General features: G+C 44.7%; 1 protein-coding gene across 1 annotated transcript in view; it reads left to right on the plus strand.

The window, feature by feature from the left end:
- Nucleotides 1-634: 634 nt before the first annotated feature.
- Nucleotides 635-18,611, plus strand: part of LOC124545629 (protein lin-28 homolog) — a 97,481-nt gene continuing 79,504 nt past the window's right edge. The window contains exon 1 of the mRNA XM_047124575.1: nucleotides 635-773. Coding sequence (XP_046980531.1) covers nucleotides 635-773 — 139 coding nt within the window. The remainder of the gene's footprint in view (nucleotides 774-18,611) is intronic.

Raw genomic sequence — 18,611 nt, forward strand, 5'->3', positions numbered from 1 at the left:
TTCAATTTTTGTGTAGGTGGAATGATTCCTTCAATGGTCAGGGCCTGACTGGGATAACGTTTCTGGACTGTACGGCCTTCGAATGGAGATAAAACCTTCTTCGCTAAACATATGCGGCGAAACATTAACACAAACAATGTCCGCCACCATGTCAAATTTTCCGTCAGTTAAAAATTTCTTTCCGGCGTCAGACACGGTCTGTTTGACAAACGCGTCAATCAGCGACCACTAACCGTCAAATGTTTGACAAACCTAGTAAAGATTGGCATCTTGTTTGATCGGGTGTGCGGGGACTTTTGCAAGTAAATTTTAGTAGCCATGGCAAGACTTCAGGCTCACCCCGTACAGACAAAGTGTACACCTACATAAAGAGGAAAGTAGCTAACGGAGGTGAGGGAGCAAGCAAGGAAGAAGAGGAGGTGAAGAGGCGGGTGTAGCAGCGGCACGAGGGGGAGGCAAGAACAATCCGGCAGCTGGCGCGGCGCGTGCGTGGCACCTGGCCCGCAGCGGCCGGCCGTAATGAGGCCGTCACGCGAGCCCCTCCCACTGATCCGTGGCGCGTGGCGGAGAGTGGGCGGCGCGCCGGAGGGGCGCCTGCCGGGCCGGCCAGCGCGGGGAGGAAGCGGCCGCCGCCATGGCAGGCCGGGGAGGCGGCGGCGCCTCGCGGGCGGGCAACCCGCCGCGCAAACTCAGAGCTACCGCGCCGGGACTACCGCGTCTACGATATCTGGCCAAGTGCACCCCTATGTACATGGGTGTCCCCAGGGGAGGGGGTGAGGGGGGAGAGGGTCAAGAGCGCTTACCCCCTCCTGCGTAAGGAACGATTTGAAGTGGAATGATCAGATAAAATTAATTGTTGGTAAGGCGGGTGACAGGTTGAGATTCATTGGGAGAGGCCTTAGAAAATGTAGTCCATCGCCAAAGGAGGTGGTTTACAAAACACTAGTTCGACCTATACTTGAGTATTGCTCATCAGTGTGGGATCCGTACCAGATCGGGTTGACAGAGGAGATACATACAATCCAAAGAGCGGCGCGTTTCGTCACAGGGTTATTGGTAAGCGTGATAGCGTTACGGAGATGTTTAGCAAACTCAAGTGGCAGACTCTGCAAGAGAGGCGCTCTGCATCGCGGTGAAGCTTGCTGTCCAGGTTTCGAGAGGGTGCGTTTCTGGATGAGGTATCGAATATATTGCTTCCCCCTACTTATACCTCCCGAGGAGATCACGAATGAAAAATCAGAGAGATTGGAGTCTTTCCGGCAGTCGTTCTTCCCGCGAACCATACGCGACTGGAACTGGAAAAGGAGGTAATGGAGTGGCAAGTAAAGTGCCCTCCGCCACACACCGTTGGGTGGCTTGCGGAGTACACATGTAGATGTAGATGTAGAAATCCGGATAAAAGCTTCTTATTGATTACAGAATTTCTAGCAATGATTGCATGCGGATCAACGAAACTATCGAGCGCATCGGGAGACACTGTATCTACGTCGGTACTACATATGTTGTTTGTTTATAGTGTAAAATCCATTGCAACCATATTCCATCAAAGCTTCTTTTCATACATCATTTTAATTTATGGCTATCGGCTTCAAGCGGTACCTAAATGTGATCAGGCTATTATCAGAAAATACACTGGTTATGTCTTCCAAGAGTCGTCAGCGCATTTTCTGTCCATTTTGGGCATCCATTTTCGCATTTTGTCGCTGAAGTCAGCCCAAACAATTACTGTTTGTCACATCTTTCATACGACGCCTATTGTCAACAGAAAGCGTTAATTTCTTTCCTGTTACGAACAAAATTATTTTTAAATTGGAATTTTATGTTCCTATTGATATAGAGGTCCCAGATTAGTCTAGTACGATGTTTGTTTGATCGATATATATTAATAGGGACACTAAGACATGAAGAATAAACAGCAACCCATCAGCGACTCAGTAGCGCTGCATGCTTGGCGGTAGCAATAGCGCAGGCGGGGGAGAATCCTGTCGCTGCTGCAGTATTGGTTATTCTTAGAGTTTTGCTGTCGCTGTTAATAAACATCGATAAAATAAATATCGCGCACTTGAGTAATGTGGCAGCACCTAAGCGAACAGGCCCGTAATATTCCTTCTCAAAAGAATATTGTTTCTGATGGGAAACAAACCGACGCTTTCGACAACATTGGGTGTCGCATGAGAAACGTGACTAACACTGTATGTTTCGGCTGACCCCAGCTACACAATACAGAAACTAAATTTTAAATACCTGCTGAAACACCAGAGAAAATGCGTCTGACAACTCGTTTGTATATAATATTTAGTTGGAACATAATTTTTACAGGGTGTTTCAAAAATGACCGGTATATTTGAAACGGCAATAAAATCTAAACGAGCAACGATAGAAATACGCCGTTTGTTGCAATATGCTTCGGACAACAGTACATTTTCAGGCGGACAAACTTTCGAAATTACAGTTGTTACAATTTTCAACAACAGATGGCGCTGCAAGTGATGTGAAAGATATAGAAGACAACGCAGTCTGTGGGTGCGCCATTCTGTACGTCGTCTTTCTGCTGTAAGCGTGTGCTGTTCACAACGTGCAAGTGTGCTGTAGACAACATGGTTTATTCCTTAGAACAGAGGATTTTTCTGGTGTTGGAATTCCACCACCTAGAACACAGTGTTGTTGCAACAAGACGAAGTTTTCAACGGAGGTTTAATGTAACCAAAGGACCGAAAAGCGATACAATAAAGGATCTGTTTGAAAAATTTCAACGGACTGGGAACGTGACGGATGAACGTGCTGGAAAGGTACGGCGACCGCATACGGCAACCACAGAGGGCAACGCGCAGCTAGTGCAGCAGGTGATCCAACAGCGGCCTCGGGTTTCCGTTCGCCGTGTTGCAGCTGCGGTCCAACTGACGCCAACGTCCACGTATCGTCTCATGCGCCAGAGTTTACACCTCTATCCATACAAAATTCAAACGCGGCATCCCTCAGCGCCGCTACCATTGCTGCACGAGAGACATTCGCTAACGATATAGTGCACAGGATTGATGACGGCGATATGCATGTGGGCAGCATTTGGTTTACTGACGAAGCTTATTTTTACCTGGACGGCTTCGTCAATAAACAGAACTGGCGCATATGGCGAAGCGAAAAGCCCCATGTTGCAGTCCCATCGTCCCTGCATCTTCAAAAAGTACTGATCTGGGCCGCCATTTCTTCCAAAGGAATCATTGGCCCATTTTTCAGATCCGAAACGATTACTGCATCACGCTATCTGGACATTCTTCGTGAATTTGTGGCGGTACAAACTGCCTTAGACGACACTGCGAACACCTCGTGGTTTATGCAAGATGGTGCCCGGCCACATCGCACGGCCGACGTCTTTAATTTCCTGAATGAATATTTCGATGATCGTGTGATTGCTTTGGGCTATCCGAAACATACAGGAGGCGGCGTGGATTGGCCTCCCTATTCGCCAGACATGAACCCCTGTGACTTCTTTCTGTGGGGACACTTGAAAGACCAGGTGTACCGCCAGAATCCAGAATCAATTGAACAGCTGAAGCAGTACATCTCATCTGCATGTGAAGCCATTCCGCCAGAAACATTGTCAAAGGTTTCGGGTAATTTCATTCAGAGACTACGCCATATTATTGCTACGCATGGTGGATATGTGGAAAATATCGTACTATAGAGTTTCCCAGACCGCAGCGCCATCTGTTGTTGAAAATTGTAACTACTGTATTTTCGAAAGTTTGTCTGCCTGAAAATGTGCTGTTGTCCCAAGCATATTGCAACAAACGGTGTATTTCTATCGCTGCTCGTTTAGTTTTTATTGCCGTTTCAAATATACCGGTCATTTTTGAAACACCCTGTACTTACGCAGAAAGATCGTAAACGCTATTATTCAAATAGGATATACTTTTATTTTGTTAAATTTGTGCATGGTCGTCATGTTATGGAATTGTGTCAGAGACATAGCTTGTTTTTTAAATTTTTATATTTGATGAAAATTTGACTTAATTTCCGTGTGAATAATTCTGAGGCTGTGTGAGTGACATCCAAAAGCCACTAACAAATTAAAGGCTGGAACATAGGCTATCGTTGTCTCTTAGCGTGGACTGCAGGTATTATAGATATGGCTGCTGTTTGATATGCCTCAGCCTGTAGAAGTGGCTACTCGTGAAATGTGCATAGAAAAAAACTTGTAACGAGTAAAGTAATCTCAGTAACTAGTACACTGAATATCAAAATACATGTCATGCAGCCGTTGCAGACTTTTGGAGAGAATCTTAAGAGTAACGTCATAACATTAACAAAAAGCCATAACTATCAACTGCACATAAGCCATAACAACGTTGCTTGATCCTAGATTCAAGAATATTAACATGTTGGAATGCAATCAAAATTATCAAAGATTTGTTTTCATCTGTTACAATGATTGTTGGTCAGAATGGATAACATCCAGGTTGCGTTGCAGGAAAACAAAAAGGGAATCTGATTTGTGGAGTGAACACTTTAAAGTAACATAAAAAAGTATTATTTTCAAATTGGAATAGAAACGGAGCTACAATGACAGCTCGGTTGTTATGTGAAAGATGGCCTTCTTGATCTTAAACAAGATCCCGTTTGAAGTACAGTACTATGTCAGCGCTACTACCTATCCAAAACTACAAAAAATTGCATTTAATTATTTTAGCTGTATAGCTACGGCATCAGGTATTGAAAGACTGTTCTGAAAAGCAGGATATGCTGTCCATCAACAACGCAGTAGACTGTGGGGCAAATTTCTGTCGAAAATATTATTTTTACCGTCTATACACAAATAGTAATGGGACGTCTGATATTAATTATTATTGTATTTAGCGATTAATAAATATGGTATTATATGTATCCGTATGCTGATACACTGATTTTTGGGATCGATTAACGTCTACTATCGATGTTTAGAGATCGATAATGAAATCTGAATTAGTCAGTGACATGCCCACGTCATACATTCATATACGGTAATTGGTATCGATACGGTATCTAAAATACAATCGACGTTTCGATAGCACTGACACAACAAAGTATCGATACCGTTAGCAACGTAACGTTTTGATTTGTTTGTTGAACACAAAAGTTCGTACTTGGAATCCTAACCGACATAACCGACATACGTAAACTGCGCTATGTTTTCGTGATGCTTCTTCAGTATAAAAACGGTGTATCACTATAAGCTCATCTTAAGACAGTAGCACTCATTTACAATATTTTTTTTATTGATAATAGCAGTAAATTTGAGTACAATGAAGAAAAAGCAAATTATGAAACGACACACTTCTCCGATTGGTGAATTTATTTATTTACGATCGCGATTACGGATATCGTTGCGTTCTCGAGTAACAGCTTAACACCTAGAGCCCTTAGAGAACGGGAACGCACTTTCGAATTTATGTAATTTTTTCTTTGGACAGATAACTTCGATGACAACTATTTTAGAAATGTTAAAAAATATAATATTCGCAGATAATCTCTCACATCTCGCAAGAACATGTGAAAACAATCTCATATTTCAGAACTGTCTTCTGGTGGCGATGAAAAAAGCTTTAATTAACTAGCAGGTGTCATAAAATTATTTTACATCAGCCTTGTGGCAACGTTCTTACTGCAGCATTTATATAGTAGTGCATCACCAAAGCTGCCGTCAGTAGCAGATTGCAATAATATAGTCAACAATAAAACACGCGAACTTCATTAAACAATATTAAAAATTAACGTGTCAAATGGCAGATATTCTTTCAACCAAATTTTTCAGTAATTTGTTAATTATAAAACTCCATAACATCCGTAATTGCATTAATTTCCCATAAATGTTTTTCCTTTTCAATAAATAAAGAAATAAATTAATATTATTTCTTCATACGCTGAGATATGGTTACAATTATGTAAACATCATTCATAATAATCTGTGCGAGTTCTCTCTGGAGTCGCAAAGAGAGTAATGACAACACTTTCATGTGAAATGCCATAGGTTAAAACACGTCCCCGTAGAAATTTCATTTGTTTCTATTGAATCACGGCGGTTTTTGTACGCACGTTTCATAGGTGTCTTAGTAATTCGCATTTGATATCTAGAATGGATTTGGCTTACAGCTTCGTAGAGAGAAATGCAAAGTTGTTCCGCATATTTATCAATGCGCAGAGGAAACCGGGAGATAGCCAGTGCAATTTTTTTAGCGCTTTATCGTATTGCCTAGTATCTGTTTTAATAAATCGTGATTCGGCAGCGTTGCGAAATGACTTCCTTCTACGCTAAAGTGGAACTGTAGCCAGAATCATCGAATTCGGAACAGTGATGTGCAGCAAATCAGCGATTTATCGCACTTTAAATTATTTCTGATGAGGAAATTTTGAGGTTTCTACTTTCAAGTGTCATGTATGTAAGTAATATTCGTCCTTAGTGAAGCTAAAATATTAATTTCACGTACGCTGTCTCCATGCCGTAAGTACAGGTTCTTATTGTGACTACTTTAAAATGAACGTAGTGGTTTAGAGGTGTGTATAATCTGAAGGTGCCAGCCGTGGTGGTCGAGCGGTTCTAGGCGCTACAGTCTGGAACCGCGCGACCGCTACGGTCGCAGGTTCGAATCCTGGCTCGGACATGGATGTGTGTGATGTCCTTAGGTTAGTTAGGTTCAAGTATTTCTAAGTTCTAGGGCCCTGATGCCCTCAGAAGTTAAGTCCCATAGTGCTCAGAGCCATTTGAACCATTTTTGAATCTGAAGGTAATGAGGCATCCAGATGGGAAGAAGGAAACGAAATGAAACTTCATGGCTTGAGGGAATACGTGATGTTATTTCGGTGGTTACAATATCTAGTCAAATTTACAAGAACTCGCAAGTATGAGACCACTTACCAAAATAACGCTGCAACCCCCATCCCCCTCCTCCACCCCTCCTGGCCTTGATCAATGCACTGCTTCGGTTGGGAAGTGTGGCAAAGCCGTTATATCCTCTCCAAGCCGGTCCATAACTGTTGCAGCTGGTCGTTGATATCCTGAACACCGAAACTGGGTGGGAGTTCATATCCGAGATGGTTGCACACATTGGGCAGATGTGGGACCTTGCTGAACACATGACTACCTCAACATCACGGAGGCAGTTCATAAAAACACGCGACGTTTGTGGACGAGCGTTGTCCTGTTGAAAACTAGTACCAAGACACTGTCGCAACGGAGGAAACAGAAGAATACGCAGGATGATTGTGAATACCGTTGTGCTGTCAGCGTTCCCTCCGTCACTACTAGCCCTAACACGAAGTCATACCCGATGGATCATCCCACCATGCAAGAACTAACACGGCCGTGCCTTCGCAGTGCATTGGGGAAAGGAACTCCCTCCAGGTCGCCGCCATAGCCCGCAGACGATTATCAGCCGAGGTACTACAGAACCGCGATTCATCGCTGAACACAATTCATCTACATCTACATTTATACTCCGCAAGCCACCCAACTGTGTGTGGCGGAGAGCACTTTACGTGCCACTGTCATTACCTCCCTTTCCTGTTCCAGTCGCGTATGGTTCGCGGGAAGAACGACTGTCTGAAAACCTCCGTGCGCGCTCTAATCTCTCTAATTTTACATTCGTGATCTCCTCGGGAGGTATAAGTAGGGGGAAGCAATATATTCGATACCTCATCCAGAAACGCACCCTCTCGAAACCTGGCGAGCAAGCTACACCGCGATGCAGAGCGCCTCTCTTGCAGAGTCTGCCACTTGAGTTTGTTAAACATCTCCGTAACGCTATCACGGTTACCAAATAACCCTGTGACGAAACGCGCCGCTCTTCTTTGGATCTTGTCTATCTCCTCTGTCAACCCGATCTGGTACGGATCCCACACTGATGAGCAATACTCAAGTATAGGTCGACATTCATTAGCAGTCCGTGGCACCCAGCCACGCCACTACTCCAAACGCAGCCGTTTGAGTTATGGTGTCGACGACAGCCTACGTCTTCTTCTTTTGCTTGCTCCTGTATTTCGCAGTTTTCGCAGGGTTGGCACGGTTACAATCGGATTTGGCGTGGTTAATTTGAAGGGGTGACCGGATGTCCTTCCTGCCACCATCCCATACCCTCCATCCCCCTCCCCCCTCTCCCTCCTTTCCGTCCTCCCCCTCCCCTTCCCCGTCTTCACTCCCCCTCCCAACTGCAATGATCACTGTGTCCGCATGGCTCTGTGATCAGAGCATCTGCCTAGTAAGCAAGAGACCTGGCTTCGAATCCTGGTTTGACACAAACTTTCAGCCTTACTTATTGTTACTTATTGATTTCAATTAATAGCCGCTCGCAGCCAGTGTAGTTCCTAATTGATAATGGCTCGCCGCGCTGTTTGAGGCGCCATTTCACGGATTGCGCGGCCCCTCCCGCCGGAGGTTCGGGCCTCTCTAGTGTGTGTGTGTGTGTGTGTGTGTGTGTGTGTGTGTGTGTGTGTGTGTGTGTCGTTCTTAGCATAAGTTAGTTTAAGTAGTTTGTAAGTCTGGGGACTGATGACCTCAGCAGTTTGCTCCCTTAGGAATTCACATACATTTGAACATTTTTTTCATAATGGTTCCTGGATCAAAATGGTGTCTGTCCTTGCAGATAGGTCCGAAAGAATACACACTAATTATGTATACAGGATGATATTTTCCGCCGCGTAAAAACGCTAGGAATTGATCGACGAGAGAATACGGAATAAAAGGTCTAATGATCTTAGGTCCGGAAATGCATGGTTTCCATGCTAGAGACGATCTCTTGTTACAGAGACTGCGGTCTAATACGCGCTGTACCATGCAGCCACAGTTACTGTATGCATGGTTTCCTCCTAGATGGTGGTACTGTTCTTCATACGTCATGCCCTAGCGCCCTCTCCTGCTATAGTAAATGGTAATGTTGCGTCCGATTCACTTCTCTTGCTGACTCACCTTGTAGTGGAAGTGATAGTGTTTTACACTATGGTTCCGTATTCGAATAGAGCGCTCCCCGACATGGCGTTTACTTACGGAAAGGCAAACGGCGACGGACGGCGGGCAGCAAGGTTGTATCAGGACACTTGTCCCCGTCTACAACAACCACAGCATTCAGTATACATATATAGTGTCTGTTCTTTCGGACATGCCCGAAAGAAAAGACACCATTGATGACCTGCAGCCGTTTAGAATTATATTAATACCGTCGGCTGCTCACGGGCGTTGATATATGTCAACGGGGACAGGTGAATATATGTGCCCCGACCGGGATTCGAACCCGGGGTCTCCTGCTTACATGGCAGACGCTCTATCCATCTGAGGCACAGAGGATAGTGTGACTGCAGGGGCTATCTCTCGCACGCTTCCCGCGAGACTCACATTCTCACCTTGTATGTCCACACAGTACATCCGTAGTGTCCCAACACACTCATTATCGTGGAAGACATTCTTACCAAGTCCCGTAAGAGTTCGGCGACTATATGTGCATCCGCACAGGAGGAGGAGGTCATGGCAGGTATTGCCAGAACTATATACTTATATGGATACGGTGTCTGTTCTTTCGCACTATCCTCCGTGTCCTCGGTGGCTCAGATCGATAGAGCGTCTGCCATGTAAGCAGGAGATCCCAGGTTCGAGTCCCGGTCGGGGCACATATTTTCACCTGTCCCCGTTGATATGTGTTAACGCCCGTGAGCAGCTGACGGTATTAATATAATTCTCATTTCGTTCTAACAGCATTCGGTGTTTGCGTCAGTGTTTCGCCGTTTGTCTGGGACAGGGTCGTTTCAGGAAGCAGGAAATGACGAAGGACGTACACCAGACTGAGAGGAAGGCGACCGCCATGTCAGTATCAGGCAGTTGGCCCGCCAGTACAACCTGCTACGGTCGCAGGTTCGAATCTGCCTCGTGCATGAATGTGTGTGATGTCCTTAGGTTAGATAGGTTTAAGTAGTTCTAAGTTTAGGGGACGGATGACGTCAGATGTCAAGACCCATAGTGCTTAGAGCCATTTGAACCATTTTTTTTGTTCCCTTACATCAAACAAAATCTGCATGGGCAATGGTTTTCATCCTCTCAAAAAGCTGTTTCGTCCTTCTAAAACCGTGCTTCTGAGGCACCAACACGAGGGAGAAAAGAGTGTTTCCAGGTTTGGCTCGAACGGATGCAAAAGTGTGTAAGGCGATTGTTGTGTACCATAGCTTTCCATTTTTTTTTTTTTTTTTTTTTGTAAAAACATAAAATACAGTCCCCGTAATTGCTCAATATTCTGAGCTAAAAACTATTGTTTCTTACGTTTGGCAATGAAACATGTTAAGTCGTTAACGAGTTCTCTTTGATATGTAGAAGAGATTTAAAAGAAGAGCAGATATTCTGATATTGCTAATCGTTACTTACGGGGAAAGAAAAGGGAAGAACTCGACGGCGAAACCAGTTTCATTTTTTGTTAGGAAACGAACATTTTTACTGCCTCGCTTCCTACAAGCTTAACGACTGGTGCCTGACACGAGGTTGTGCCTGGACATAAAGGCGATAAAGCAGAGAGGTAAATTTTGAGAACCAGCTCGGAACATGAGAGATAACATGAACATAGAAAACGCTTTCTTGTTGGGAGATGCCACTGCAACACGAATGTATCGCTTACTTTTATTGAAGTTCTCTTTTCTGTATCTATTAAGATCGTCTTTACAGAAGTAATCCATAAGGCTAAACTTCCAGTTACTGCCTTAATAATAGCTCATTCCAAATTTGTTGAAACTCCCATATCAATGTCTTGTAGAGGGGCACCTTTTTAGATACAATTTTGAACCCAAATCTTGTGCTGCACCAATAAGTTTCTGTACGTTGTTTCCTCTCCCGCGTCTATAGGGTGGCTGTGCGATATTAACTCAGTGCTTCTGGTAATTTTAAATTGAAATACCGTTTTGATCTGACGAACCGCATAATTCGTCCTCCATCCCCTTCGTCGTGTAATAGACCTTCGTAAGCGTTGGCGCTACTATGACTCTAACAGCGAGCAGGAGCTGTCGTTTACTATTTATATGTGCGAGTTTAAAACGTTTAAAAAATCAAGAATCCTGTCATGTGGGAAGTTGGTAGGGCAAAATCGTTTCTGAATGGATAATGTCGGCCCTATCGAAATTTACAGACGGATGACCGAAGCTACAGGAAATGCAGTGGAATAAACTTCATTCGATAATGATGCGCCATGTTTAATGACGGATGAACGAATATTTTCACAATCAGTTCTTTATCAAATGATAGTGGCGATTTTGGCTACAGAAAAGTGAGTGCCTGGTGAGCTTCTCAACTCTCGACAGGCAAACACAAAAAAAAACATCGAATAGGAGCTGCATAACCTTTCTCACTGTGTGTAAGGTCCGCCCCCGGTAGCTGAATGGTCAGCGTGACGGATTGTCAGTCCTCTGGGCCGGGGTTCGATTCCCGGTTGGGTCGTGGAATTTTCTCCGCCCAGGGACTGGGTGTTGTGTTGTCCTCATCACCATCCTATCATCCTCATTGACTGCAGGCCGCCGAAGTGGCGTCAAATTGAAAGACCAGCACCCGGCGAACTGCCTGCCCGGCGGGGGCCCTAGCCATGCGATTAAATAAATAAATACTGGGTGTAAGGATGGAGAGAAGTTTTTGCAACTGGAGGGTATAACACACTGATTATAGGACACTCGAATCCCACTCCGGAGGACGACGGTTCAAACCCACGTCCATCCATTCGGATTTAGGTTTTCCGTGATTATCCCAAAATCGCCTAACGCAAATTCCAAGATGGTTCCCTCGCAAGGACACATTCGCTTTCCTTCTCCATACTTCCCCAATCCGAGCTTGTGCTCCGTTTCTAATGACCCCGCTATCGATGGGACGTTAAATTCTAATCTCCTGCTCCTCCTCAAATTTTGCACGACATTGTTACTAAAGTGCGTGTCATTTATGTTGGCGGCCGAGTTTAGGTTCGTTCTGCGCATCTGACGTCACAAAACACAGTCAGCCAATGAACAGAGAACGACGTTGCCACATCTCGACTGCAGTGCAGAGCATGGACGAGTGTCTTCAGTTTTAGAAACGTTCAGTCATAAATAAAGTAATAGAACAAAGGCAATGTCTTGATAGCAGACATTCTTTTATAGAAAGTTTGGAAAAACCATTCTTTATACCAATTGCTTCATATTCTATTAATTAATTAAACCAAACAAGCAATAAGACTCCTAATTCAGGCGATAGCAAGGAAAGGTGTTTTTATCACTCTCACGAACTGCTTTTTCGCAATAATGAACAGCGGTAATTGTTTATTTCCTAATGTACTTCGACGAAGCGTGAGTAATTCATAGTCATACCAACAGTGTTTGTCAGTATTTTGCGTGACGTTTTATACTCCTCATGGCCTTATGTAGTGAGACGAGGTGCGTTAGCGTAACGGTAAAGGTGTTGGGTTGCTGCGCGAAAGGTTATGAGTTCAAACCTTGTGCGGTGGTTAATATTTTCGTTATTTAAAAACAATATCGAAGTGCCTTACTTCTCGAGTTATATTCGTTTGAATGCAATTTTTTGAAATTTCTAGTGCTTTGTCCCTTCTTTAACCCTTTCGCTGCTGCAGACACGTGCTCGCCGCATTCCGCGCTGTGCGCGATTTTGTCATCACTGCACTGCTCGCCTGTGCAGACACATGGTGTTCCCACTGCTTTGACACACTTATCATTCGATTTCACAAAAACTATTTGGCCCAAAAATTTGATTTTCACACGTCTTCTTGACTGATACCTTCCCCCCATAAATGACTTAATTTTGTTTCGATGTTCAACGCAGTTATTATGCAGCATTAAATGTAGTAAACCATTGCACGAAATTTTGATTAGTTTGCAGGTAGAAATCCATAGCGTATACTTTCCGTATGGTCGATTTTAGTTGCCACAATGTTGAGAATGAAATGTGGACAAGATACCAAAATTTCATATAAAATTTACTGTATAACAATATCTCACTTAATTTAAGACGACGTAGGTATCGTATGTAATATTGAGAAATATTCCGTCTTACGCGACTGTAATGAAAGTATTATTTACACCGGACGCGTTTGGCTTTATTTTAAAGCACTTCAATCAAGGAAAGGTATGGCACATACACAACGGTACTCATGTTTCTTTTCTTGTTTTTGTTCGACAGTCGCAGTTTTACCAATGGTACTGAAATATATTCCTCTTCTGCAACTGTAATAAGGGGCTCATTTAGACCAGACGCGTTTCTCTCTTTTGAAGCATCTTCAGTGGACAGTATTTTGTCTCCTTCATTGCCAAGCCACCTTTCGTAGTTTTGTGCTGCGGTAACACAATATTCAACGTTTGTGTTGGCAGATCAGTGTTTTAGCAAATAAATGATGATTGTGTGTGCCACACACAAAAATTATATTTGACATAGCTCAGAGCACTTCACTGATAGACGGTATATTCAAGTCCTAATGTTTTTGTAAGTCCACAGTTTTGTTTAATGCATTTTGTCTACATTCTTTTGATTGATTGAAGTGCTTTAAAATAAAGCCAAACGTGCTCAGTGTAAATAAAACTTTTGTTACAGTCGCGAAAGACGGAATATTTCTCAATATTACATATGACACCTATGTCGTACTTCAATTAAATGAGCTATTGTTATACAGTAAATTTTATATGAAATTTGGGTATCTTGTCGACATTTCATTCTCAACATCGTGGCAACTAAAATCGACCACACGGATAGTATACACTCTGGACTTTTACCTCTGCAAACTCTTCAAAATTTCGCGCAATGGTTTACTATATTTAATGCTGCATAATAACTGCGTTGAACATCGAAACAAAATTAAGTAATTTATGGGGGGAAGGTATCAGTTAAGAAGATGTGTAAAAATCTAATTTTTGGGCCAAATAGTTTTTGTGGAATCGATTGATAAGAGTGTCAAAGCAGTCGGAACACGAGGTGTCTGCACAGGCGAGCAGTGCAGTGACAAAATCGCGCACAGCGCGGAATGCAGGGAGCACGTTTTTGTAGCAGCGAAAGGGTTAATGCGGCCGTGGTGGCTTTACTTCATGAAATGCGCGCTTCCCCCTAAACGTAAGCTTGCGAACTATGCTATACTATGGTGCTGCTTCTATTGGCGCGTGCGTCGTGTGCAACTGGCAACGCAGCAATCTCCCGCGTCTGGGCGGGCATGCGCGAGCCGCCAAGATAAAAGAATTGAACTCTAGTGACAATACTTTGGTTTGCCTAAAAGTCCAGATTGCAAAGCGCCAGTCTATGCAGTGTCATCATTCACAATCCGCAAGAGAACTGGCGTGCTGTCAGAATCTACACTGCCTACGCCACGCCGTTCGGAACAATCTACGTGGACATTTATTGTTGTGCCGGACGAAAATACACTCGTCAGTGCAACGGAGGGTTCTTTGGTTTGCTCCGGACGGAGATAGGCTGCAACTATAACGCATAAAATATCAGTTCATTTTATTTCAGTATAGGTATGAAGATTTACCTAAGACAACCCATTTCCACAGGAATGTTCTGAGTATTTACTACTGTCTATGAATATTAAGTATCGCTTTATACGAAGTTACAGGACTCTTCACGTGAATTATAACTGACATAATGTTCACGGTAATGTCGTGCGTAAGACATTAAATACACTGGTGTTCTGTCTGAGACGATGCTGTCGTCTTGATCGGTGACTGCGAACTCGACCAAGCGTTCCGCTGCTCAGCCATAAGTGGACCATGGATTGCGGTGGCGTAGCGAAGCTTCATAAAGCGTGGCTACTCCGGCGTTTCTCGTTCGTCGGTGCAGCGACTGTTCTCTTCTGTGGTTTCGTTGCGAGGAGCCAACCTTGGTTTGGCACCTCGTTCTTAGGACGACAACACAGTTATCAAGCGACATTATGCTCCTTCACAATAACACTCACCAGAATCCTGGGGCATTTAGTAAACCACTGAGTAGTTTGAGATGAAAAGGTTGGCACAGGAGAGGAGTTCGCGGAGGGTCGCATGAGACCAGTCACAAACCTGACGATCCAAGACAATCCTGCCAGAACAAACTTCTGTACGAGGAGCGGTCAATCAGTAACAAAACACAAATTTTTTTCTGTCTGCAAGTTGGTTAAAAAAAATGGCTCAAATGGCTCTAAGCACTACGGAACTTAACATCCGAGATCATCAGTCCCCTAGACTTAGAACTACGTAAACCTAACTAAGGATATCACACTTATCCATGCCCGAGGTAGGATTCGAACCTGCGACCTTAGCTGCAGCGCGGTTCCTGACTGAAGCGCCTAGAACCGCTCTGCCACAGCGGCCGGAAGGTTGGTTTTACTCAGGGTTCTAATCCACCATACTATTCCCCACTCTTTTGGCTACAAATACTGTTTTTCGACATAATTTCCATTCATTGCAATGGCATTATGGCACCTTTCTGGGAGGGCTTATATACGACCGTATAGTACCACTCTAATGTTCGACGTCGGAGCCGACGTCTTGCTGTATCAGCAACCTCCTCGTCATCCACGCACGTCTTCCCGCAGAGTGCGTCCTTCATTGAGCCAAGGAGATGGAAATCGGAAGGTGCGGGATCCGTGGATGAGGAAGAACGGTCCAATACAAAACTTCCTGGCATATTATAACTGTGTGCCGGACCGAGAGTCGAACTCGGGATGTTTGCCTTTCGCGGGCAAGGCAAGGCAAAGGTTCCGAGTTCGAGTCTCGTTCCGGCACACAGTTTCAATATGCCAGGAAGTTTCATATCAGCGCACACTCCGCTGCAGAGTGAATTCTCATTACGGTCCAATATAGTTTTGTGAGCTGCTCCTCGGGTTCACAGACTTTGGTCACACTGTCACGGGGAAGGAGAAATTTATTTCCAGTTTTGTTACGACGAACACGCTGAAGTAGTTTCTTAAATTTTCTGAGAGTAGCACAGTACACTTCAGAGTTAATCGTTGCCCAAAAAGGGAGGACATCAAACAGAACAACCCTCCCGAGTCCCAGAGGACCGTCGCTATGGCTTTTGGTTAGTGGTGAGGCTTTGCCCTTTTTCTTCGGAGGAGAGGTGGTATGCTGCCGCTGCCGTTTTGTTTCCTGCTTCAAGTGGTAACCCGTGTTCCTGCGTCTGCGACAATATTCAACGAAAGACTGCTACTATCAGCCTCGTAGCGCCCAAGCAGTTCTTCTTGCTCTTCATGGTTTTCTGTTTGGTGGTGAGAAACCCAGCGGACACACCCTTGAGCGCTGCAATTGGCAGACAAGTGTGTCAACACTACCAACAGAGACGTCCAGTTGAGCAGCGAGATGTTTGATCGTTCCGCCTGTCGTCTGGAATGCGTGTGTCGACTCGTTCCGACATTGAAGGAATCACAGCTGTGTGTAACTGGCCGGTACGCGCGAGGACGGACAGGTTCGCCAGACATTGTTGCGATGATGGCAGACGCCTCGCTCAGCGACTCACCGTGCTTTTGTTCGCTGCCAGATTTCCATAGATATTCTACAAGCGTCTCTGAATATTTGCGATGCTCTGGTTTTCCAGTAAAAGGCTCTCAATGGTAGCTCTCTGCTTAGAACGCACCTCCGTTACAAAAACACCATTTTGAAGGCTGGGTATAGCATGGCGACCCATTGAAACTTTTTGAAACTATGGATTCTAATGCGGGAATATCCCTCGATGTCCCAAACAAATTCCACATTTTTTCAACCGAAATGGCGTGAAAAAATGTGTTGCAGTAAGTACTGAACACCATGTCACGGACTGCGCGGCCCTTCCTGCTGGAGGTTCGAGTCCTCCCTCGGGCATGAGTGTGTGACTGTGTTGTTCTTAGCATAAGTTAGTTTAAATAGTGTGTAAGTCTAGGGACCGATGACCTAAGCAGTTTGGTCCCTTAGGAAATCACACACACACTTGAACCTATAGAACACCCACTGTAGGAAACTATTTGCCACAAGCGTTGTCCAGTGCACAGCCTCTTGCTTCACGTTCTTTTCTTGTGTTCCTTCGGAAGTCAGTCAGTCAGTCTTCAATTCTTGTAGACCGACTTCTACATCTACATACATACTCCGCAATCCACCATACGGTACGTGGCGGAGGGAACCTCGTACCACAACTAGCATCTTCTCTCCCTGTTCCACTCCCAAACAGAACGAGGGAAAAATGACTGCCCATATGCCTCTGTACGAGCCCTAATCTCTCTTTTCTTTGTGGTCGTTCCGCGAAATATAAGTTGACGGCAGTAAAATTGTACTGCAGTCAGCCTCAAATGCTGGTTCTCTAAATTTCCTCAGTAGCGATTCACGAAAAGAACTCCTTCTTTTCTCTAGAGACTCCCACCCGAGTTCCTGAAGCATTTCCGTAACACTCGCATGATGATCAAACCTACCAGTAACAAATCTAGCAGCCCGCCTCTGAATTGCTTCTATGTCCTCCCTCAATTCGGCCTGATAGGGATCCCAAACGCTCGAGCAGTACTCAAGAATAGGTCGTATTAGTGTTTTATAAGCGTTCTCCTTTACAGACGAACCACATCTTCCCAAAATTCTACCAATGAACCGAGGAAGACTATCCGCCTTCCCCACAACTGCCATTACGTGCTTGTCCCACTTCATATCGCTCTGAAATGTTACGCCCAAATATTTAATCGACGTGACTGTGTCAAGCGCTACGCTGCTAATTCAAACATTACAGGATTCTTTTTCCTATTCATCTGCATTAATTTACATTTATCTATACTTAGAGTTAGCTTCCTACCTCTCCCAAAGTGGGCCGGCCGCGGTGGTCTAGCGGTTCTAGGCGCTCAGTCCGGAACCGCGCGACTGCTACGGTCGCAGGTTCGAATCCTGCCTCGGGCATGGATGTGTGTGATGTCCTTAGGTTAGTTCTAAGTTTTGGGGGACTGATGACCACAGATGTTAAGTCCCATAGTGCTCAGAGCCATTTGAACCATTTTTTTCTCCCAAAGTGGTGTTCCGTCACCCACCAAACATCCACAACATCCTACTCCACCCTCACGTGATTCCTAAGCCCAACAGGATCATATCCCTGTGGAAGACTCAGGTGCAAGACTTACTCAATCCACCTACATAGCACTTCCTATGCCAGTACTGTCACAGGCTTATCCTACCTCGTCATCTTGTATCCTACAGTCACTCATCGATGACACCTTCCCGTACACCACAGCATCATCAGCAAACAGCCGCACATTGCTATCCACCCTATCCAAAAGATCATTTATGTAGATAGAAAACAACAGCGGACCTACCACACTTCCGCGGGGCACTCCGGATGATAGCCTCATCTCCGATGAGCACTCACCATCGAGTACAACGTACTGGGGGTCTCCACTGCTTCGTTTCTTTCTGATTTACAACAGTATTCTAAGATCTAACAAATTGTCAAGTTGTTAGCAGCAATTCTTCTTTCCCGTATAGTGTTGTAGAACAGAATTGATGTTACGAAATCAAGCACAGCAGCTGACTGTATAGTCTGTCGGTAAACTGAAGAGCGAGCTAGCGAGTCCCCACTCTGCCTACCCTGCTACGTCACAGAGCGCTTCTACAGGCTGTTTCACAACGCAGTACCGGGCCTGCCGCGGCGCGCGCTTTAAACCTGTGGCGACGCCGTG

This window comes from Schistocerca americana, chromosome 8 (genome assembly GCF_021461395.2).
Source record: "Schistocerca americana isolate TAMUIC-IGC-003095 chromosome 8, iqSchAmer2.1, whole genome shotgun sequence".
In the NCBI taxonomy this organism is placed as follows: Eukaryota; Metazoa; Arthropoda; class Insecta; order Orthoptera; family Acrididae; genus Schistocerca; species Schistocerca americana.